Source organism: Hesperophylax consimilis, chromosome 18, assembly GCF_061612785.1.
Source record: "Hesperophylax consimilis isolate HC1 chromosome 18, BYU_Hcon_1.0, whole genome shotgun sequence".
In the NCBI taxonomy this organism is placed as follows: Eukaryota; Metazoa; Arthropoda; class Insecta; order Trichoptera; family Limnephilidae; genus Hesperophylax; species Hesperophylax consimilis.
The window spans coordinates 3,861,903-3,886,059 of NC_142853.1; the positions used below are offsets into that span (position 1 = coordinate 3,861,903).

The following is a 24,157-nucleotide window of genomic DNA, read 5'->3' on the forward strand; positions in this document are numbered from 1 at the left end:
CGGACTCGGGTCATTTGCGGCCGAGGACGTAAATGACCCGAGTTCACCTGAATATTATATTATATTGGACACGAGGGATACCCTGATTGTTTGATTGTCTGATGTATGATTGTCGATTGACCAGTAAGCGTCAACTTGACACCGGGCAGAATGTTGACCGATCGATTTTAATTTATTAACGGCTTGGCTTGGGGTAAAGTTTAATGCCTACGTGCTTTTAATGTTTGTATTAAATGGGTGTTTGGTTTCCTACAATCAATTATTTTAATGATGGTTGTACTAACAGATAGTACTCGGCTTAGCAACAATATTATCATAATCACGCTTTTGAAACAACAAAAATTACTTATTTATTATTGTAGAAAGCAATAAATTTGTGGTTTGACATTTTATTTTTATTTTATTTTATTAGGAACATTAACAGGTTTATAACATAATAGTGAGATATGCATAGAGAGAGAGAAAAAATAAGTAAAAGAATTAGGTTACAACCCAATAACCAATGTTCACATCATGCAATAAAGATAAAGAAGGTTAAAAAGCAATAAACAAACAAAGAAAACAAAGAAAGGTTAAAAACAAAGAATTGTTAAAAACAAGGAAATAATAAGAGAAAATGTAAATATATATATACACGTATAAACACATACATACATATATATACATACACATGCATATACACATATAAATACATACATATTTAATAAAATAAAATAATGTTTGTTTTAAAACCACGAATTTCTAATAATTTTTAGAACCGATCGGTTTCGCTTTACTCAAGCATCATCAGGGTATAAATTATTTTTAAACAAGAAGTGCAAAGTGTGGGCTTATATATAAAAAAATTGAGGGCTAATATTTTACATACTAACGGGCATGGTAACAGACTCAATAATCTAGAAGCACTGAAAATAAAAAAAACTGTAAAAACCAAAAGTCCTGTTCTCAATAATCAATTAGACATATCAAGTAGTCCAATATTAGGTTTGTTTCCAATTAACCCTTAAAAAATGTCCAAGTTCTCCTTATCAGCCCATGTCAGTTGATGCTTTGTTTCTCCAGATATATTATTATAATCCATTAGTCTACATAATTATCTTTCGGTTTTTCCCATGTCTTTTGTACTTGTGTAAATGTATTGTATGATTTTGTCTGTGTTTGTTATATTTATATCATGTTGTATCCCTCAATTTTTTTATATATAAGCTCACACTTTGTACTTCTTGTTTAGTAATAATTTGTACCCTGATGATGCTTGAGTAAAGCGAAACCGGTCGGTTCTAAGAATTATTGAAAACTCTTGGTTTTAAAACAAAAATTATTTCATTTTATTAAATTACTTATTAACATTACGTAGATACCTAACTTATTATTATTATTATTTTTTTAATGATAATGAAATGTTTATAGACAATTTTTTATGCATTGGAAAACAATTTTTTTACCAGCATTAATTATTAGCCTGTATATATTAATAATATGCTGTAATATATTTCACCAATAAATGTAGGTATAATATATCTCAACGCCATCTAGTTGGAAATTTAGCATTAACAATGCCTTTCCTACAAACATAAAGCTGTTTTTTTTTCAGGTAAAAATTTAATTAGCGATAATTGTTAAAAATACTAGTTCATAATTAATTATTTTAGGGTTTAGAATAAGCATTCGAGCAGCTGACCGGTAATTAGTAGGCTGCCGGTTCAATTCCCGTCGGCGCCATTTATTTTTTCTCTGAACATTTTTTTATTTGTTTGTGCGTTTCAATTTAGTAATTAATACTTATAATAATTAATTATTTATGCCATTTTTCTTAGCTTTTTTAAAAATAAAAAATTAAAATTTTACAATTCTTTTCATTATTTTAATGCATAACTAAACTGCCTCATAGTATTTGTTTAGTTATATATTAAAGATGTCCACTGACTCAGCATAATGATTTCCCTCCAATTGTAATTAAGGCAATTAGGAGTAAATACATATAGAGAACATACGAAGCCATTCTTCGCAGTATCCCGGAATATAGCTCCATTATTTGGGCACCTTCTGAAAAAAACCATACACTAGAAATAGAAAAAGAACAAAAGAGGTTTATTCATTACCTGATACTGTACTTAATAAAATTATGTTATAACAGATTAACTCATATACGCCCAACAATTATACTCGTGGGAGACCACATGCATTTTTTTTACACCGAATGCGAAGACTTCTGCCTATCAGAACGCGCGAATCAACAGAGCGACTCAACTGAACGATTCCGCATGAATATCGAAATTTTCAATAGAAATAATCCTTAATCCTTTAAGGGATCAACCATTCGAGGGATCAACTATCCGGAGGTCAACTGTCCGGGGATCAACAATCCTGGAGATCAACTGTCACGGAATCGTATATATTATTTTTGATAAAGTGCGTAACTCTATCTATAACCCATTCCTCTTGTAATACTATAGCTTAAAAGCTTGTTTAAGATGCCACACGCATGAACAGTTGTTCTAGCACAGCATATAAGAGGAATAGTGTCATTGAAAGAAATTTCTATTTACTATAGATATTAGTCCGTGCGTCAGTATTCCTTCTAATTAGTTATTATTGTTGTTACATACTGCTCTGACCACAAATTATTTGTGAAACTCATCAAACTTCGTTATGACATATTTTATTTCTTTTATGTATGTGTTTGGGTTCGTCTTGAGCCTTTTGCATGGTTCATACTAAAAATTTATTTGATATTATTATTGATTTGCAACTGGTTGCTAAAAAGAAAAATTGAGTGTATTTTTTACAGTTACAGCGGGTACCTACTTACCCTTAATAAACAACAGCAAAAAATTACATAAAAACAATCACGCTGTTAAAACTACAGTCGTTTTAATGTAAGAAGATGATGAATGGATCAAAAAAAAATTCAAATTTAGAAGGAAAACAAATCCAACAAACAAGGTATGGATCATTAATTGAGCCACGTGGTCTCGTGACGTCACCAGTGCCAGCCTATCGCGTCTCCGCATGCAAAGAAGCTTTTAATATATTTATATTATCTTACAGTTTTCCTATTTTCACCAAATAGGAAGGTTTTACCATGGGAAACTCCGGGAAATAAGTTTGGATAAAATCATTAACATTGTTTCAATGGTGTTTTATAATTATAAAGGATTATAGAGTTCAGAAAGACACTGAGCAAGAAGAAGACACATTTAACTCGTCAGGCTAATTGAGAACAAACCGGTATTATCCGTAGAGTCAATTTGTTCGCTTTTCGGAACAGCTCATATGATCTCATAGAAATCATCGTGTTTCCATTGATAGAAATATGAACTTAACAACGGTGTTAGAAATTAAAAACACCAAGCTTTATCATCAAATATAGAAGTTTACCACAGAATAATTCAAATGTACACCTCTATGAAAACAAAGGTTTCGACCGCAATTTGACATAAAAAATATATGTTTGATTTAAAAAATATATTTTGTTAGAAAATTATATGTTTATTTATAATAATAAAATGTGAAAGTGCATTTCATCACCTTTCAAAAATAGTTTTTACTTTTTAGGAAATACGCAAAAATTCTTTCTGACAGCATCTTCAAGAAATATAATATGCCAGAGGCCTGAAGGGTTGAGATCAGACAAAGAAGGTTTTTTTCACTCTTTTGTTCGCATATAAATAAATAAGAAAGTACATTTAAGCACACCTGAAAGCTGATTGTCAATGTTTGATATGTAGCAAAAAAAATCTCTATAATCACGACAATTGTGCATTATCAATATTTTTATAGCATGTAAAATGTAGGTTTAGTAAACACACGCGGTGATAAAAACAGTAAAATGTTCCCACAGATAGATATGATCGGTGCGGATGTTTCCAACTTCATAAAATGCCGTGACTGAAGGCTTTAAACTCAACAGGGTTGAACAGAATCAAATACTTATTTATTTAATGACGTTATTAAATGTTAATTTGATAGTTAAATGCATAATTATAAAGCAATTTCATCTCTTACCAGGACTAAGGATGCGACTACGCAGTCTAATATCTCAGTCATATAAAGCACAGTTAAAAGTTGCTTCATAAAACTGTTAAAACCACTGGACCTTAATTGGCCACATTTTAGCCAATTTGCTCACACTGGCCAAAATATGGGCAATTTGAAGTGATATTTCATTATAATTATATTGTAAGCTCTTTCGCGTTGAAATCTTATTTTAATCAGAAAACTAATTTAGTAATTTAACACTCTAATAAAAGATTTCTTCGTGAACCGAAATTTTTGAAATATTTAACTTACAAATCATTTTTTATGTGTTTACATATTAAAAAACGCATGTTAGAATTTAAATTTCTAGCAGTGCTTCTCAACTAGGCCATAGACATAGATGTACAATTTTTAGGAGTTATACATTATTATAAAGGAAAATAAAAATAGCTTTAATAGAAAATAAATTGAATAAATTTTGTCACTATCAAGAGACAAGTCTCTTGTGAAGGTGATGGAATTCTAGCTCAGTCATTGTAAAGTCATGTAAGTAAATAATAAAATTTTGTAAATAAATGGCAAAAAATATATTTTTTTAATTTCAATAATTACAAATTTGGACGCTTATCGTAGTTTTGAGTAATTTTTTCAATTAAACTGAATTTAAATATTTTAGATAATTTTCGTTTGTTAAAATAAGTTATTCCTAGACAGATTTTATGTAAATTGCATACAATGTTGAATAAGAACAAAAAACAGTTTCAGCTGTATTCTTTATATATTGTAGATATTAAATAGTTACAGGCAAATCATCACAAATAGGACACTTTTGAATGGATAATATCGAAAGCTTAGAAAAAGCTTTTTGATTGGGAAAACCCGTCCTCAATCCACACTTACTTCACAAATGCTCAAAGATTCCGGGTGGGCAGCAAAGTTTGTGCAATATGTTTAAATTTAGAGTCACGATTCAATTCGACACATTTTGGCACATTTTCATAGAACCGTTTTATTAAAAAAAAAAATCAAAACACATCAAAAACCAATTAATTAAACGAAAATATTTTTTATGCAGCCTGTGAAAGGGTATCTTTAAAATAATTTACCTGTACTTAGTTGAGCAAGGTATTATTGATTTAATCATAATATTTCAAGGCTGATATACGAATGGAACATGGGGGCGGAAAACCCAACATTTTAATAAAACAAGAAGATGCTATATTTTTTGCAATTTTTAAATTCTTTATCTATTACAAACTTCACCATGAATCCTGCAATGGATACAATACAATATAATACATGTCAATAGTTTTCGAATGTTTTCACTATCATCTGCAAAGTTTTATTTTTTAATAAGTGTATATTTAAAAATGGGACTCCCTCATTTCTAAACCAACCGATTTAACAAGTAATTTTCACAGCCCTTAAACATGAAATGGAAAATACGGCCTAGGGAGGGGAAAACCACCCCTCCTGGAACATGAACTGTCACCAAAGTAGGTACAGGGTAGTCTCTTGCCAACCACCAACTTGGCAAGTAGTTAAATCAAACGTAAAACGTAGTCCACGTTTTACACTGTTTTCAGTAAGAGTTAGTTTCGCTGAAAGTTTTGCAATTTTATTAAAATTTTAATACAATAGAATTCAAAGTTTTTACAGTGTGATATTGAACAGCAAATTTGAAAGCTTAAAATACTATTTAAATTCACGGTCGCATTGTTAAAATATAATTAATCATTATATTTGTTACCTATAATATAGTGATTTTATATACGTTGAAATTTTATAGAAAACTTTGAAATACTTCGACTACTAATCAAGTTGAATGGTAGCGTGAGTAAGTCTCGTGATATCTTAACTGTGATAGTTTAACGTCAAATGATTACTCGTTGAAAAGAAATCATGTTTTACGCTCGTTAATTGAATTAAATTAATGAAGATGAATGCTTGGAATGATGCAGACGGCAAATCTATTGCCGTATCTGGTAAGTTACGGAATTTTTAATACATTTACCAAAATACACAGTTATTGATAATAATAATAATATTTGGTCAATTTATATAGCGCTATTTTCGTGAAAAATCACCTCAATCACCTCAAGGGCGCTGTACAAATATATTTATGAAATACTAAATACAGCTGGCTTACGACTGGGATTCATAATAACTAGTGACTTACACCTAAGACATATTTCTAGTGACTTATGACTAAGGCTCATAACTACTGACTTAAAACTAGTGACATACATCTAAGACTTATATCTAGTGACTTACGACTAAGACATATATATTTACATTTGTAGAGACTTACAACTAACATACTTAAAATTAAAAAGACACCATTAAAAATATTTAATACTTTTTTATTAAGAATCTCTTTATTAACCGTAACCCGGTTAAAAACGGAATTGCAGGCCCTTAACGAATGAATTTATATGTGTTCTTATAAATTTTAGTAAAATATGAACGTATTATCACGATGTTCATAAAAATCATAATATTTCCGAATTTCGTTACTAAACACGTGTGCCGATATGATAGAAATTTACTAATAGTTTATCAGGAAACGGCCTGCATATCCCGTTTTAAACCAGATTACCAATAATTTTAAGAGATTTATTTATATATTAGCAATATTAATTTTTCTCCGTGTAAATAAAAATATGTAACTAATATTTTTATTGGCTGCCATCTTCATGTATGAGTGCAAGATCCTGAGAGTGTCTAGAATAATTACATTCAATTAAATTTGGAAGGGATTAAAACCCACGATCTTCTGCTTGCTAGTCGAGAGCTTTACCCCTCCACCACGGAGGCAGTTAAATTTAATTATTTATCTATGTTATTACTAACTATATATCCAGATAATATACACGACCATACATACCTGGTAGGTCACTTGAGATTAACACTGTTTAATTGTTTATTAGCGAAATTTAGATACGGTTCGCATGCACAGGACATAATTGGAAAATTGGACATTATTAGACTTTCCGGTATTTATTTTAATAATATATATTTATGTTCTTTAATGAGCGTGTTTAGGAAAGGAAAAGCAACTTATAAGCTGGGCGGTACTACAGTACAAGGTTTTGATTAGAATTTACTTTTTGTCTCTTTGTCTCTCGGTATACGACAGATTTCGAATAATGTAAATCCAATAAGAAAAGGGTGATTATGATGTATAATAGGCAATACAAGAATGCTACTCTCGGAAATTGTATATTTAATTTAAGGGTGTAACAGCTTTAATTGGTAAGTTAGTTAGATTTGCATTCTGTCGGACTTTTTATGGGTCCAAGTTAAAAACCCTCCACATTACAAATTAGTTAAATGACCAACGACGACACAAATAATTTCAAAATACCAATACCTCAGATTGATTGATTTCGTGTTAATAAACGAAAGTACTACAAATTAAACAAGATGCTTATTAAGCTAACAGCTTTTCGGAACTGGAGAAACTTTGTACGGCAGTTATCATTAAAAAATATTGACATTTTCTTTGGAAATTATGATTAGACATTGGAAATGGAAACAAGATTGATCGGTTTTTTTTATATGATACCTCACAAGAGTGCTCCTTATCTGTAGAGTATAAAGGCAGGGGAACTATGTCATCACCCCGTTAGGCACCGTTGCCAGGCGGGTTAAGGTAGGGGGTGTAGGAATGGATTTATTATGTTGGGTCTTGAAGAAGCCCGGATTACATGAAGGAGGAAAAACTGATGCCAGTAACTCGTTCCACACACGATCTGTATTACACAAAAACTAGTCGAAGAAGCGGCCCGTTCTTATTTACTGTGTATCGCTCGTGTACGTCGAGGATCACGCACGTACGCCGGTGCACCAATGCTGCTACCTCATCAGAGTAGGCCCCATTGAAATACATGTAGAACAGACTCAGCATGCCCACATTTTGTTTGTTACATTAGATATGTAAAATCTGTTAATAATGGATGGTTAATCAGTCGGACCACCCTCCTTTGCACAGAATCAAATAGGTTTATCAAGTATTGTGGGGCTCCAGCCCTGAGGCGGCTCCCAAATTCATTTTTAGGCGTATCTATAGTGTTTGCAGCTGGCCATTATTGAAGAACTTGCCAGCCCTATACAAACGCCCAGTTTCTTGGAAGCTTGATGTTCTGGGACTTTCATAGAGCCCTATTTTCAATAATTATAATTAAGTAGATCGTCCGTCAGTGGGTATCGTGTTATTTAAGGAGAACGGGAGGGTGAAATATATATTACACAAAAATAACTGAAGATTTGAATTTGTAAATATGGAATAGGTACGTGGCACGAAACGACTTTTGAATTACGAGGAGTCAAAAGTGTTTGAAACAGCCTTGACCGTGGAGTGATTAATTCCTCATTTTAATGAAAATGAAATCATTTATTGTAGACTTGTGTGACCTCTTGGCACACAACCAGAAAATTGTTTCTTCGCAAACAGCTGTTTATGTTTCTACCTCAAATGTTAATGCATTTATATGCCACGGAATAAAATATGGATTGTTACTGCATGTGCATAATTAAGGAAATATAGTATACAGTTTTCATATGATGCAATACGTCATGGTCTTCGTGTCTTATAAAACTGTATAGGTACGTATTGCAACGTTCAACGTTTATCTAAAAAACGTAAATGACTTCGTAGTTCATCTTCGTGAATGCATTTAATTTTATTAATTTTCCCCCGGGAATCATTAATTTGATAACCAACACCTCTGCCATAGGTCACCCCAAGAGGTTAGCTACGTTTGGTGACTTAGCAGGGGTGCCCGGGTTCATGTGCTGGGTATTGTCTAGGTCTTAAATGCGTCTGTCCACCAATTGTGTGGCGAGCCGGATTTGGAGAGACTGATTGAAGGATTTCTTTTTACCTCTCCAGCAGTACTCTCTCGACCCATCGCCTTGCACCGCAGTGTGAACGAATGTAATGAATTGACAAGAGAATGTAATGAATTGACAACATGAAAGTGTAATGAATTCAAACATCCGTCACATTTGGACACACTCACCCCAGATACCTATCCACCTCCCATACCCTGTTCCATCCCAGATTTCATTTCTATCCTTCCTTTCCTAAAAAAAAACCCTCCACACAGCATCCCCAAAGATGACACAAGCCCTGAAGGAAATTATTTACCTCAGAGCCTCCTGTGTGGAGTTAATGTAAAAAAAAATAAAAACCATTTTTCGTCAAAAGTTTTTAGTTATTATTAATTAAATAGTGTACATCTTAATACAGATAAAGCTATATTTTAGATAATAATATTTATCTCTTTACTAGTGGAATGACCTACCATTCGGTTTGAGGCACGAAACCGGTTATGAAAATTAACAAATCATATTTTTTTCATAATTTCTATTCTAATGACCAATTCACTATTACAACAGTCTAATTTAATATATTGACTATTATTTGTGTTGTTTTTCGTCAGTTTTAATCCATTATTAATGCCTTGTAGTGAATATAGTTTTATGTTATCGGAAAAACAATTGTTTATTTCGGAATTATTATTTTTTAATTAACATTTACCGAGTGAATGTAATTAAAACTTCATGAAAGTGAGATTTTTAAATAACAATAAAATTGATCCAGATTTCAGTTTTTTGGGTTATTCTTTGCGAATTATCATTATAATGTTTATTTCTAAGAACGAGATACAAAGAAAAGTCACAGCTTTTTTGCGAAATTCCTTTAAAAAAATGTGTTCAGTGTGTTTTTATTAAAAATAAATTTTATTCACTTACATTTTTCGACCTTTTGATTAAAAATGTTTGTGAAAAGGTTTTTTTCAACTTATTTCATCTTTGAAATTAAAACATTGAACGTTTTAAATATATGAGAATATTTCAAATATAATGCTTCTTTACAGAGACTACCTACTTTAGCAAAACTATAAAGCGCCCTTGAGACGTTTTATTACAAAACGGCGCTATATTATTATCATTTATTATAACCAACACCTCAAGGCGATAGGTCACCCCAAGTGGTTCGCTACGTTTGGTGTTTAGCAGGGGTGCCCAGGTGCATGGGGAGAGTTTTGTCCGGGTCTTGGCGACAGATACTTCTGTCAGATGCTTTCTGATAAGAACAAGGAATATTATGTTTTTCAGCAAGCAGTGCCGTATCCCCCCCAGTGGACGTTATAAGAAAAAGACCTGACACTGTAGCTGAAAGTTATTTGGTTGCAGTCAGCTCCAGAACTGCGAGGTTAGTTCAGAAATAACAATTATAATGGACAATAAAATGTTGATGATTCGATGACGAACTTTTTGTAATTTTTTTAATGTGATTAACAAATATACAATTCACTCAATCAACGCACAAATAATAATGATATTTTATTTTAACCATTTGAACATCCAAGTTGGCAAATTACTATTTTATTATAAACTTACACACACATACATACATTTTTAGTGTTACATTTTTTTTCTTTTGATTAATATGGCTCCTACAAATCCAGCTTGAATCTACCAATTGGTGCAGACTTTATTATTTTTGGCAGCGCATGTTAATATTGCACTCCTTCTTATGTTGTATTGTAACTGTGTTGTACGTTAGCTTTGTCCTTTTTACATAAATCCTTTTTATTTCGATTTGGTTTTCTTGATTGAATGAATGATTGAATGATTGAATGATTGATTGATTGATTGAATGAATGAATGATTGATTTCTTAATTGATTGAATGATTGATTAATTGATTTTATTATTTGTCAAATGAATGAATGATTTATTTCTTGATTGATTGAATGAATGATTGATTGATTGATTTCTTGATTGAATGAATGAATGATTAATTTGATTTATTTCTTTGTTGAATGGATGAATAATTGATTTATTGATTTCTTGATTGAATGAATGAATGAATGATTGATTTCTTGGTTGAATGAATGATTGACAGATTGATTTCTTGGTTGAATGAATGTTTTTGACTGATTTCTTTATTGAATAAATGAATGATAAATTGATTGATTTCTTGATTGAATGAATGTATAATTGATTGATTGATTTTGTGATTGAATGAATGAATGGTCGAAGTCATTTACAGTCTAATTTCATTTCATGTCCTTGTGTTATGTCTACGAATGTCTTTGTTGTATACAGAGTGTTAAGGGACGTGCTCCTTGACCAGTATTACCATTATATTATTACACTATTTCGAGTAAAAATGTAAATTAAATATTTCGTCTCCGGTGACATTTTCGACGAGCATACACAATCAGTAGACATTGGACAGTTAGGGTTGAGTGATCACTTGGCTGAGTGGCCAGTGAAAACATGTGAAAGAAAAAAAAACACACATCAAAAAATTCATCGGATTCGAAAATTTCTTTTGTATATTTTTCTCCAAATAATATCAGAAATCACTGATTAAAGTCAGTCAAGTCACTTAACACCCTGTGAAATTGTGTTTGAAAAGTATTTTGGTAAAAGGTTTTATTATTTTATATAAAAATATTAAAGGCAATAAGAAGCTATTCAGAAATTTCGTATCAAAAAATACATATTAATCTTAACAACCTAAAACATGGAAAGTTACTACTTAAAGAATTATAATAAATCTGATTGAAAGGTAGTTACTATTCTATCATAAATATATTAGGTTATCAAAAAAGTTCCCGCCGCAAATATAATTTTTCAATGCCTCCAATTTGTTTCAGATTCAGGCGAAAGCAGCAAGAGAAAATTTTCATCGTTGTCCTAATTATTTTAATAATTATCTTATTGATATTTCTCATTGTGATCTCTAGCTACTGTAAGTATCAAGTAGTTCAATAATAACAATAGTTAGTTTAACAATATTATATTCAATTGAATTTTCATTTCAGATGTTGCTGACCAAAAACGAAGCATTTGTCAAACAAGAGAATGCGTCAGATCGGCCTCAAATCTCATAATGTCCATGGACCAAAATGCTAATCCTTGCGAAGACTTTTATCAGGTAAATACTAAACTCATATGATCAAGGTTCTCGCGGCCAATAGTACTATTACGTTGTTCGAACCACTTTTCCTGATAATGGACACATCAGATTGTCGGAAACGCTGGCTAAAAAACAGAACAACAAGAACAACAAGCAAACATTTATACAGATTTATAACAAATGTCTGCAATTGCTTAAAAATTTTAATGTGCCTATTTACAAAATAGATTAGTTATTTATAATTGGATTGGTCTCAATTACCTTAGAACATCTTCCAAGACCCAGTATTAATAAATAAATAATTGAACTCATAATCTAATCTACCTCATAGCGCAATCAAGCTAAACAATTTACTGTATTTTTAGTTGCAATTTCATAAAGGTAATATACATTATACCTCAATGTATACAATACATACATTCGACAGTTCTTATACATATGTTATGTAGGATTACTTGATACTTAGTGTTATTTGATGGCATAAACTGTGCCTAACAACTACTGTCGTTAGAGTAAATGCAGTAAAGCCCATTTATAGAAAATCGATCAAAGATAGTGCATGGTGATTATTGAAGGTGATGCACTGGTAAACATAGCATATTACGTATCTACAATTATGCAGCTCGAGCCAGTTAAAACAAAAGTTAATTGCAAAAGGATTGAAGTCATGGTGGTATCATATATTATTTTGCAGGATAGTTTTGATGCCCTTTTTACTTGGGGAGTAAATATTTTTCAACTTTGGCATATATCCTGAAAAAACACTATAAATTTTACAGGTGCATTCAATTGATTGGATAAGAATGTGACCTGGTCACGAAGGTTCCATTAGATACCAAAATGATTAATAATGCATTTTGTAGTTGCAGTTGGTTTTTTACGACCCGCAGTTATTGATACACCTTTAGCAATATATGAAATCTATAGTATTCACCAGCATTTGTGTAACAACGGTTAATATAATCAACGTCTTGTCAAACGTACTCTACATTAGGTGCAATTGATTTTTACAGTAAGTGTTCTTTATAATTACCCATAATCTACTGCCAATTTCGGTTCCATCGCCAAATTTATTTAAACTAGAGAAATTTATATAAATATGTCGAACATCAAGGAGTAAAAAATGACCCAAACAAAAAATGAGTTGGATTTATGTGCCTGTTAGAATTGTGTATCGTTTTTTTTATATAAATCTGATCTGCCTATTTAAAGTAGGTACGTGCGTTGTATTTTTGTATTTTAAATCAAAGCAAGTCATGTAACCAATGCAAGGAACCATAATTGCGATCTAAAGGTTAATTGTAAGTAACTTCAGTTTCATACACGAGTCCCATAGTTTATATTTTATATGTGCTTTTAGAATCGAGATACTCTGCACTTTGCACAAATTTATGTACGTACTGTGTGCATGGTAAAGTTTAGAGTAAACAATTGATCGACTGACCGCATGCTATTTGGAGCCATCAATCGATAGCGAGTTGAACGGTTTACAACATTTATAATGATTGTCATATACTACCTACTTCTCTTACGTCTTTAGTCTTTACATAATGGAACTGACCAGGTTTAATAAATTAAATTTCAAATTACAAACGTTTTTTATAATGTCTATTGGTAAAATATATTTAAAAACAGTTAGGCACACTAGTTAACATTAACAACACTTAAAATTAATTTACAAAAATTTACAGGAAGAGAAGGGATCATAGAATTTGTTCATGGAAAGGTGGCTACAATTTATCTTTTTGTGTATAAATAAGAAAAATCAATAAACTTCTAAAAATAATATAATCCGTACTGAAAGGAAGTCCAAATTTTATTTTTTTTTTATTATTTAATATTAGAAAAAATATTTTTTTTACATAGATAAATACAGGATATTAACGAGATATAAAACAATAGAAATTATAGTCTTTCCTCACCATAAAGAGACAATGCTCTTGTGTTTGGTGAGGGAATTCTAGTTCAATTATGTATCTACATGTTAGTATTAAAGTAAATAAATTATTTAGAAACAACACAAGATTTAAACAATATTACTTCTAGATGTAAGTAGTGAACGTATTTTGGACTTATAATATTTTAAGGTAATTTTTTAATTTAAGGTGAAATTCCTGAATGTTTTCGATATTTTTTAAATTTAATGGAAAAAATTTATTTTCCATACTTATTTAAAGAAATCTGAAAGCATCATTTTAAGTTTTATCAGGCTTTGAGCTATTACTTTTAACAATTTTATTTTCAGTATGCATGCGGGAACTGGGCCCAGGACCACCCGAGGCCAGATTTCCTCTCTTCCTACGACTGGTTCACAGACAAAAGGAGGAAAGTGGAGCGGATGGTTCGAGATATTCTATCTACCAACATATCCAATAAGGACCCCCTTCCTCTGAACCAGGCCAAGGCGATGTATGCAGCTTGCGTTGATACCAGTGAGTGTGACATCAGAAACTAGCAGATGAATTTAAAGATTCATCATTGTCATTATTCTAACTTTCTTCTTAATCTTTCTTAACTACGATATCTTCAACGTCTATTTTCTTTGTGAGTTCATCTGTTTTCATCTACCTTAATTGTTTCCTTTTTCATTGGCCTTCTTCGTCATCCGTCTAGCTTTCTCGTGGTGTCTTTATCAGCCATCTGGCTTCTCCTCTCCAAAGCAGGCAGTACTCGGAAAGTCATCAGCCCACCCCAATGATGGCCGACATCTGTTTCTCTCACTCAACCACTCCGAAAACTACAAAAAACATTTAAAAACTATTATTTAAAATAATAATAATTGAAAAATTTTATATGAATCGTTAGGACACCATACCTAAATGATTAATTACGAAACTCTATGTATGGGCGTTCAGTATTATGAGGTGACAATTTAACACAATACCATTAATGTACTGTGTTTGTTGATTGTCCTTTCTGATTCCACGATGATTAATGATATCAGAATATCTAGTTAGTTAAGCACGTTATAATAACATTGTATTTATGCAACTGCACTAATTACCTAGTTAATGTAATGTCGTGTCACTTTACTGAACCACAAAACTTGTTTTCGTTTACAGAAACTTTAGATAGTCTTGGAGTGCAACCAGTAATTGATTTCTTGGCTAGTGTTGGACTGCCAGCTTTGCCTACCTTTCTAAATATCTCCAAGGAATCGAACACAACCACTGCTACTGTCTCATACAAATTTGACTGGTTGAAAACAATTATAAAGGTAAAGAAAAAAATGGGAATGGACGTTTTTATTGGTTTCGATATATTCCCCGACTCGAAGAATAACTCACACAAAAGACTTGCTTTGGGAGAACCATCTGATGCTGAAACTATTCCAAGGTAAGTTTGTTCAAATAAGATTACAACCGATGAATGTTTAAGATCGCTTGGCAAGGAACAATGGCTGCAAGAATGTTCGAGGAACCTAGAACGGGCTTACAATGTAGAGGGTTCATTTTTTTCTATTTTCATTGGTGCTTCTGATCAAAACATTGACTGATTCGCATGAAAAATAGTGAAATTGTTCCTTGTGACTAATTTATGCTTCAGACGTTTTCCTCAATTATTTCTGTAAATATTTCGTCTTCATATTTATTGCGGATACCTGCCTATGAAATACTAGTGTGTATATGTACATCTGTTTCTACCTGATATCGTACATTGCCATTATATTTGATCGGAAAGAAAATTTCACAGTGATCTAACAAACTTCTGTATTTGAATTTTAAGCAAAAAATGGTCAGACTTTTGGAAATCGCATTTCTAATGCTACGTATACATACGCGCGCCGAACTGCCGAACTGAACCTCAACTTATGGGAAAGGAACAAAGCTTCGTTCTTTTTTTACGTTACTCGGTTCGCGTTTAAGTATACGTACCATTAGGTTCTTCTTTATTCTATGTATCATATAATATAACATAGTATTTTATAAATCGTGGATCTTTACTTAAAGTAGTTTTATGTTTCATTTGCTGGAACAAATAATTTACCGTGTATTATAACAAAAAAATAATAATAGCTGTTCCCCACCATGAAGAAACTTTAGTATCTTGTGTGTTTGGTGATGGAATTCATAATAAAGTCACGAGTAATAAATGAAATATTGTAAATAATAGTAACAAGAAAAGGAATGAGAAAAAAGCAAAAATTATTGATAATAGAAAATTAAGAACTTTTTCAAATAATAACAAATATGGACTCATAAAATTGTTTTAAGTAATTTTTTAATAATTTGTATTCATGAATATTTTCGATAACTTTTACATTTAAAAGAATGTGGTTAAGATAAGTTATTCCAAGATAGAAGTAGGTATTTTTAATATGCTTGTTGTTCGATTCGGGAATTTTAGTGTTATTCTGATATCTTACTGATATATGATAATTTGTTGATATGATAAGTTAATTAAATGTTTTCTTAGTATTTATTGATTTGCAATTGCAATTGACCGGCATTCAAAGAAGGTGCGGGTTCAATTCGCGTCAGGGGCATTTATTTTTCTCTGAAGATTTTTTGAATTTATATTTATGTTTCAAGTTAATAATTATTGCTTTTAATAATTTTTTACCGTTCGTACTTTGCATAAAAACATTGTCTTGTAAAAATAAAATTTTCCCTTCAATAAAAAATAATAACAGTTAAACAGATTGACGGCCGGCGTGGTCTAGTGGTATACGCTTTTGACTACAGATCCGAAGGTCGCGGGTTCGAACCCGGCGTGCGCAAATAAATTTTATTTGATTAATTTGTGTTATTTCACAATTAATTAATTTAAAATAATATATAGTATATTTGCGGCACGTTCCAGAGTGGAAGATACTCTCAGTATCGCCCTGGTGTAAGACCACCATTCAGAATTGAAACGTTGCTTGAAATGGCTTTAGCCGTGTTTGGTGACCAGATCTGAATAGCCAGGTACTTCCCCACCTTCCTCTTCCCCATCTCCCTCCCCTCCCCAATACCCTCAGCCTCACAACATACCCCAATTGGGGATGCCATAGTCTCACTGGCTCCAGACGGGAGCAGTTGGGACTCTTGTGCGGTATTACTGTAAAAAAAAAAAAAAGATATTTTTGAAAAAAAGTTTTTGTAAAATGAATCAATTGTGATAAACATTTCGTATGTTTCTATCCTTAACCTTCTAGCTACACAGAGCTAGATAAAATGTTACCAACAATAAAGAAAAAAATCCTCTTCCCGAAAATAACTTCAGAAGCTCCCGAGGATGATGAAGTCGAGGAAGAAGAAGAAGAGGAAGAAACTGTTTACAGGAAGCAGTACAAGATCATGTATAGAGGAGTTATAAAAGAGTTCATTAAAGTCGTGGATCCTAATAAACTAACTGAAATGACTGACGAAGAAGTGGACAAGAATGTGGATGCTGCTTTAAAAGAGTATATAAGTTTGTCGAAGTTATTATATGCGGTAAGATGATTGTTTTGTGCTATGTATCTTTACATTATAATTTAGGTTACATTCACAATTGGGCCCTTCGTACCACGAAATACTTACAAGCTACGTGACTGTGACGCAACCACTAATAGCCTACCAATATGCTACTCTGTAAAGCTGGCTTCCGTATTCCTTTTTTACAAGTGTAGCCGTAGAATATTAATATCAATATTAATATTAATACAAAAATCTGTTAATGAAAAAATAAGAAAATACACAGATTTAGGAAATGAAATAAAAAGAATTTGGCATTCTCAGACTATAAAAATATTACCATTCGTTATTTCGGCTACTGGCATTATACCTAGCTCTCTTATTAAAAATTTAGGCGTATTACATCTATCAAAAAATTAAATATAAAGATGCAAAAGTTCGCCATTTTGAATACATGTAGGATAACGAAAGATTTTTAAAATATTTATGTTGAGGGATCAGTAGGATTTATATGCCCTGTTAGAAGTTCTACCGAGCCGAACCCTCTGATATGAAAATATCTGGAGTCGGTGAATTATTTTCCCATTTGATCTCTGATGAGTTGACGTGTTGTTCTTGTATTGTTTTGTATTTATTTTGCTTATATAATGCACTTGCATAATGTTGATTGACTAGATGATCATTTGTGGAAAAGTGTGTGGAAGGGTTTAGTTTTTCCTATGGGGAAGATTTAACCCGGACATAAAATCGGAAGTTATCTAAAGAAGATATTGAGTTTACCCATACTGTTTAGTATTGAAAGAGTTTGGGATAATAATACCTACCATCATTTCCCATCATATACTATCATACCTACTATCCATTTCCTTCCTTAATACAGCCTTACCCACATTGGAAAGAAAAAGATGATTTTGTTGCATTGTAAATTGTCGCAAGTCAGTGCATCATTCGCATTTGTGGCAAGCTGTTGCATTCGTTGTGTCGTCGTGAATTGGAGTCGTATATTCACATGCTTTGTGCTCTGTTTTGTGTACAGTGCCAGTTCCTTGAGAGCCATACTGCAGGGATTCATGGGAATTCAAGGTAGGCTGTTTCCATCATTCCACATTTCCCGTGATATTCAAACCCAACTGAATGTGCTTTATATTTTTGCATCCGTGTTGATTTGGTTTACAGTCCATTCCGTGTAATAGAATATGGTACACATACAATGAAAAAATGTAAATTGTAGGTGAATTGGTCGCTGTCAATAAACTACATGAGAATGATGTCAAATTGACTTTTCTGTCTAACTTCAATCCATGCCTTCTCCGCTAAATCCTTTCTGACGTATTCCGGTAAATTATACTTACATAATTTGGGTAGAGGACTTAGGTATCGCCACTCCTGGAACCATTAATTGGATAACCAATACCTCTGCCGTAGGTCACCCCAAGTGGTTCGCTATGTTTGGTGATTTAGTAGGGGTGTCCGGGTTCGTCGGGTGATGTGTGTTCAAGATGCGCCTTCCCACCATCTGCGTGGCATGCCAGATCGAGGTTGACCTGGTCGGCAGGTTATGCGAGCGCGGATGAGCTTGCTGCAAGGGAGATGCAGGCCGGCGAAGATGTCGTAAGACCATAGGCGCAAATGCGTTCGAGAACAAACCAGCAAATCGCGAGTAGGTAGATGCGCCGTGCATACAATTTTTCACTAGTAAGTTTTAAGGCGATGCGGGTTGCATATATAAACGTTTCCGATCCTTCTAGTAGCTACCGCTACATATTTATATGTCCGTCACTGCTGAAAAAACTAATCCCTAGATTCCTATCCAATCCTCATACCTTTTACCTCTCCAAAACTTCCTCTCTTTCTTTTCTTTAAAAAAAACCCCTCCGCACAGCATCCCGAAAGATAAAGGCCCTGAGGGAAATTATTTTCCTCTGGACCTCCAGTGTGGGGTTAGTGTAAAATAAAATATATAAATATGGATATTTTTCCACTTCCAGAAAAAAAATTCTCATCTTCGTTGTTACGTGGTGTTCCACAATTTTGAAATTGTGATTCACCACAAAACAACGAAGATGGAAAAATCCATAAAAACTAAAAATAAAAACTATAGCAGACTTAAGATCATGCGACGACCAGTGTTTTTTTGATATATTTTCCTCTGCGTGCAGTTCTATCTTTTATAAGCATAAACTTTTTAATATAAGTGTGTTTGTTGGAAGTGACTTGCCAGGTAAGTATGTTTTGGTATCATTTCTAAATAACAAATGTAGATCCTAGGAAATAAATTGTACAGCGCCCTTGAGGTGATTTTTCACAAAAACGGCGCTCTACAAATTATCCAATTATTATTATTATTATTATTATATAATTATAATAAATTCATTGTGTACCATTCCTGTGAATCCCTACTCCTTCCCCCAAATGTTATGAATATAAACCATAGATTACATATTTGTACACTCCTCTTCCATCCACAAGCAAATGCTTTTAATGGAAGTGTAGTATAAATAAAACAAAATATAAAAATAAAACAAGTGGAAAAACGTTTTAAATTTGTTTCAATTTATCATTATAATGGAATACCACCACGAATAGAAATACTAGCAAAATAGTTGGGCAGATATTCACTGGCGGCGCGTATTCAACGAGCACAAAACTTGAGTCGCTTGTAAGTATCTCCGTGTACGAATAGCCTTAGTATTTCTTTAATACCAATGCATTATTTTTCAAGATCGGCGAAGAATTCAAAAACGCTACAATGAATAATACTTCAGATGGCGAAAGTTTATCCAGCGAATCCTTCGACGTTTCAGTGGAAACTCTTCAGAACGAAACAAACATTCGCTTGAAAATTGCCAATTTTTCCTTTGTTGAAATATGGGCGCCGTATTTGCTTGGAATATTCAATGAGACCAACGTGAAATTGAATTTTAAAAATGACACGTTAATGACCAGCGAATATGATTTCAATTATTTAATGAACCTGGCTGTGATTATACAAGGAACAGATCCTTTGATATTAGAGCTGTATTCTTGGTTCCAGGTGAGTTCAATTTGATTCACAATTGGCAAAAATTTTAAAGATATGTTAATTCGAATAACTCAATCAATAAGAGCTGGTAGACGAGCAAGATAACTTTTAATGCCTATTACTGAAATATTGTCGTAATGTACAAAACAAATTAAGAATACAATAAATGATCTCCTGCAAATTTCCACCAAAGTCGCATAAACTTATATTAATTTACATTCTTCACTTTCGAAATTATTACAGTTTTGTTAGCGGGTGGGTGTCAAACAGAGACGCCCATATTGTTTTATTTATTTTGAATTTCACACCCAGCTTTAACGTGTTTTTTTTTAACAAAAAGAATATCAAAATGAGCATAACATCAAAAAAAATACTACACCATGTAAGACGGAAAAATGGTAGATTGGGAATACACGGTGAAATAAATAAATTAAATTAAAAAGTCGAAGCAGACCTAGGCAGTTTGTTTAATTAGGATTGTTGTTCTGTTTATGTTTAGTGAATGGTATATTAAATGTGTAAATTTCCCAAATTCTGTACGGGAGTATGTAATTGTGATTCCGTGTTGGAGTTGTAACAGAGCGAGAAGAAAATAGATTTGGCCCGGAAATATTGTCGTAATTAATGTCAGTAGTCAAGCGACCTCATCGTCAAGACATGGCAATACGTCAACAAGAATATACAATACCCGACAAGCTTGTGCAATATTATCAAATAATACGGAGATTTTGACAGAAATACCTTACGGGCAAGAAATTTTCGTAAAAAGTTGTTCGTTTACCAGAGCCTACGTATTTATAAAATATTATAATCGGATCCCCATCAGAAAAGAAAAAAGACCCCTTCTGAATACTTCCTCTGTTGGCAGTGCAGTACATGCGCTGGAATGCCTTGTTATGCATTTTCTTGAGCACCACCCACAGTCTCTTACAATTCTTTTCACAGAACTTAATGTTTTCTCTGAAAATTATTTTTAAACCTACTTTACCGTTGAACGCGTAAAATTTTAAGAAATCTCCAAATCGATTTTTTTAAACCGAAATTTAGTTATATATGTTTTGTTTCTTTCAGGTGGTTGATATATTCATTCCCCATACCAGCACAGCGATACGCGAAATGTACGAGAAGTACATGAAGGTGGTAACGGGGTCTGAAGGGACCATTCCAAAGTCCATCCGGTGCGCCAGTAGTGTGAGCGTGACAATGGGAATGGCCGTGGGCTATGCGATTGCTGATGAAAATTTTCTAAAAACGACGCTTCCTAAGGTTTGATTACAGCTTAGATCTACCTAGCTTTTGGTAGCCACTACGAAACAACGATTCGATTCTGAATGGTAGACTTTCTGATTTTTGAAGCGGACTGAATTCTTACAAAACAAAATCTTCCACTTGCAGGTTCTAAAAATGTTGCATAACATCAAAATGGCTTTCGAAGACCTCATCATGTCCATTAGTTGGATGGACATACCAACAAAAGCAGCCTCAATCGAGAAGGTCAGATACATGAAAAGCCTTATAGGGTTCCCCAAGTGGCTTTTGGAGCCAGGAAGGCTGAAGGAATATTATTCTGGGGTGGTGATAGACCCCACCAAGCACATTCAGAACCAGCTTTCGTTGATTTCTGTGGCTTTCAACAACAAACTGAACTATTTCAGGAATCCCTACGTATTCAGCTGGGACACGGAACCGACTGAAGTAAATGCGTATCATACTTTTCAAGCTAATGCCATAAGTGAGTAGATTTTCTTAAACTCCATTTGAAAAAATACCATATTTATGTAGGCAATGGCTGTTTGTGATTCTCATCGAGTCATCCTACCCATTTTTCGTCAATGGTCGAACCTTTGCATGGGTATTCTTTGGATAATAAGATCAGATATTAATCAGTGTTTTATAAACTGGATGTTCAAATAAATACATTTATAGAATGGCGTCACTAAACTAGATCAAGTTAATGAACAGCACTACACAATGTAATTTATTATTATGTAGCCATTGTTATATTCAATTATGATGTTGCGACGATCTGTTAATATTTGTACATTTCAATGGACGCAGCTGTACCACTGGTTATGTTACAGTACCCATTTTATGACTTGGGATTGGAGTAAGTTTACAATAACTTGTGTATTTAACTTATTTTCCGACTCTTGGAAATTTGAAATGTTTACATTTCGATTCTCAGAATTACACTTAAGTTGGTTTGTTTTTTTTTTCTAACAATGAATTTTTTCCTGACATTATTGTTCTGGTTATGCTTTAGAAACATTACTGTAGATGGGTCAAATAAATAAAAATGAACAAATTGGCTTTTCTGAATATTTCTCAAATTGTGTGAAATGAATAATATATTTATTTATGGCAAAGGGCACTGAATTACGGATCAATCGGAACCGTTCTGGGACATGAACTGACTCATGGATTTGATAACTACGGTACGTCTAAATCATTAATGAAAAAATAAATTACAAGTACAAGAAACAATTCTCACCAAGGAAAAATTGCGTATCGCTTTCAGGACGCAAGTACGACAAACTCGGAACCTACGTCCAATGGTGGACCAATGCAACAATTTCTGCCTACGTCAATAAGACCAAGTGTTTCGTCAAACAATACTCTGATTTCTACTTGCCCGAAATAGATGAATACGTAAGACGATCTTTGAATAATTACGATTCAGAACACCAATTTTTAAGCTTTTTAGTTATTTCAAAACTGGAGCCTGTTATTGGATATACCTCAAATCAGTCCAATAAGAGTGCACTTACCTACTTTTTAATAGCTTATGAAGATTTCTTATTTATTTAATTTCAAAGTTTTTTATCGTTACTTGAACATAACGTCATGAAGTTACTGTGTGGAATATTATGTTTTATCACTCTTTTCTCGGACTCCCTTTATAACTAACGTCTTATAACTATATTTAGGTAAACGGTAACCTAACCCTCGGAGAGAACATAGCTGACAACGGTGGGGTTAGATCCGCCCTGAAGGGATATTGGAAAGCATCTTCAGAGGATAAAGTCCTTCCAGGGCTCGCATCTCTCAGCAGTGATCAGCTGTTTTTCTTGGCTTATGGAAATGTAAGATATAGTGTCCCTGCCATGTTTTCAACAACAGTAACAGGGTTTCTGCACCACCTGATTTATAACGATTAAAGTCAGCACTATTGTAAATGTATTGATAGCACCGGAGAAAACATTAATAATCCACAAAACTTGCCAACATTGTTGACTCAATTTACCACAAATTTCACTTTTTTCAAAATATTTTACAATTTTCGCAAAAACCGAACTATAAAGCATCCAAAGACATGTCTTGCTGACTCATAAAACTCCCTGATATCACCATGACAGACAATTCGATATTTGTTCATTGAAACAATTTTGATTTTCAGCTTTGGTGTGGTATTCGGACACCTAAATCCTTGTCCTACGAAGTTAAGGATGAACACTCTCCAAGTCACCTAAGGTTGAAGGGGGTCCTCCAGAATGTCCCAGAATTTGCAAAAGCCTGGAACTGTCCCACCAACTCAACTATGAACCCAGCAAGGCAGAAATGCGTCATATTTTGAAACCCTTTACAAAATTTCATTATTAGACAGAGTTACCATAACTCAAATTTGTTCTTCTCATGTCAGCAACTGATGAGAACTTTAGGCTCACCTGCTAAACACCCACCCCAGCACCTTCCCTTACTGTCTAATGCTACGGGGATGGGGTGGTGCGTACTTCGTGGTATCAGTAGGCAGAAGTTCTTGCCGGTGGAGACATCTTAGAGAAATAAATTTTCTTTGTTTTACTTAGATAAGGCTACACTTCTTTATTGTGTG

General features: G+C 33.0%; 1 protein-coding gene across 1 annotated transcript; it reads left to right on the plus strand.

The window, feature by feature from the left end:
* Nucleotides 1-5,920: 5,920 nt before the first annotated feature.
* On the plus strand, nt 5,921-23,899 carry LOC149415263 (neprilysin-1-like). The gene is made up of 14 exons (XM_089642838.1): nt 5,921-5,966; nt 10,108-10,204; nt 11,660-11,754; nt 11,828-11,940; nt 14,168-14,354; nt 14,985-15,258; nt 17,063-17,342; nt 21,397-21,591; nt 21,721-22,057; nt 22,384-22,432; nt 22,693-22,760; nt 22,844-22,974; nt 23,253-23,408; nt 23,723-23,899. The coding sequence occupies exons 1-14, from the start codon at nt 5,921-5,923 to the stop codon at nt 23,897-23,899; spliced, it is 2,205 nt and encodes a 734-aa protein (XP_089498964.1).
* Nucleotides 23,900-24,157: the final 258 nt, after the last annotated feature.

Excerpts from the sequence above, each read along its gene's own strand:
- LOC149415263 (XM_089642838.1), top strand. The coding sequence starts at position 5,921 with ATGAATGCTTGGAATGATGCAGACGGCAAATCTATTGCCGTATCTG. Across the intron at positions 22,433-22,692 it reads TTTTATGACTTGGGATTGGA|GGCACTGAATTACGGATCAA; the intron begins GTAAGTTTACAA and ends TTTATGGCAAAG. Across the intron at positions 22,975-23,252 it reads TGCCCGAAATAGATGAATAC|GTAAACGGTAACCTAACCCT; the intron begins GTAAGACGATCT and ends AACTATATTTAG.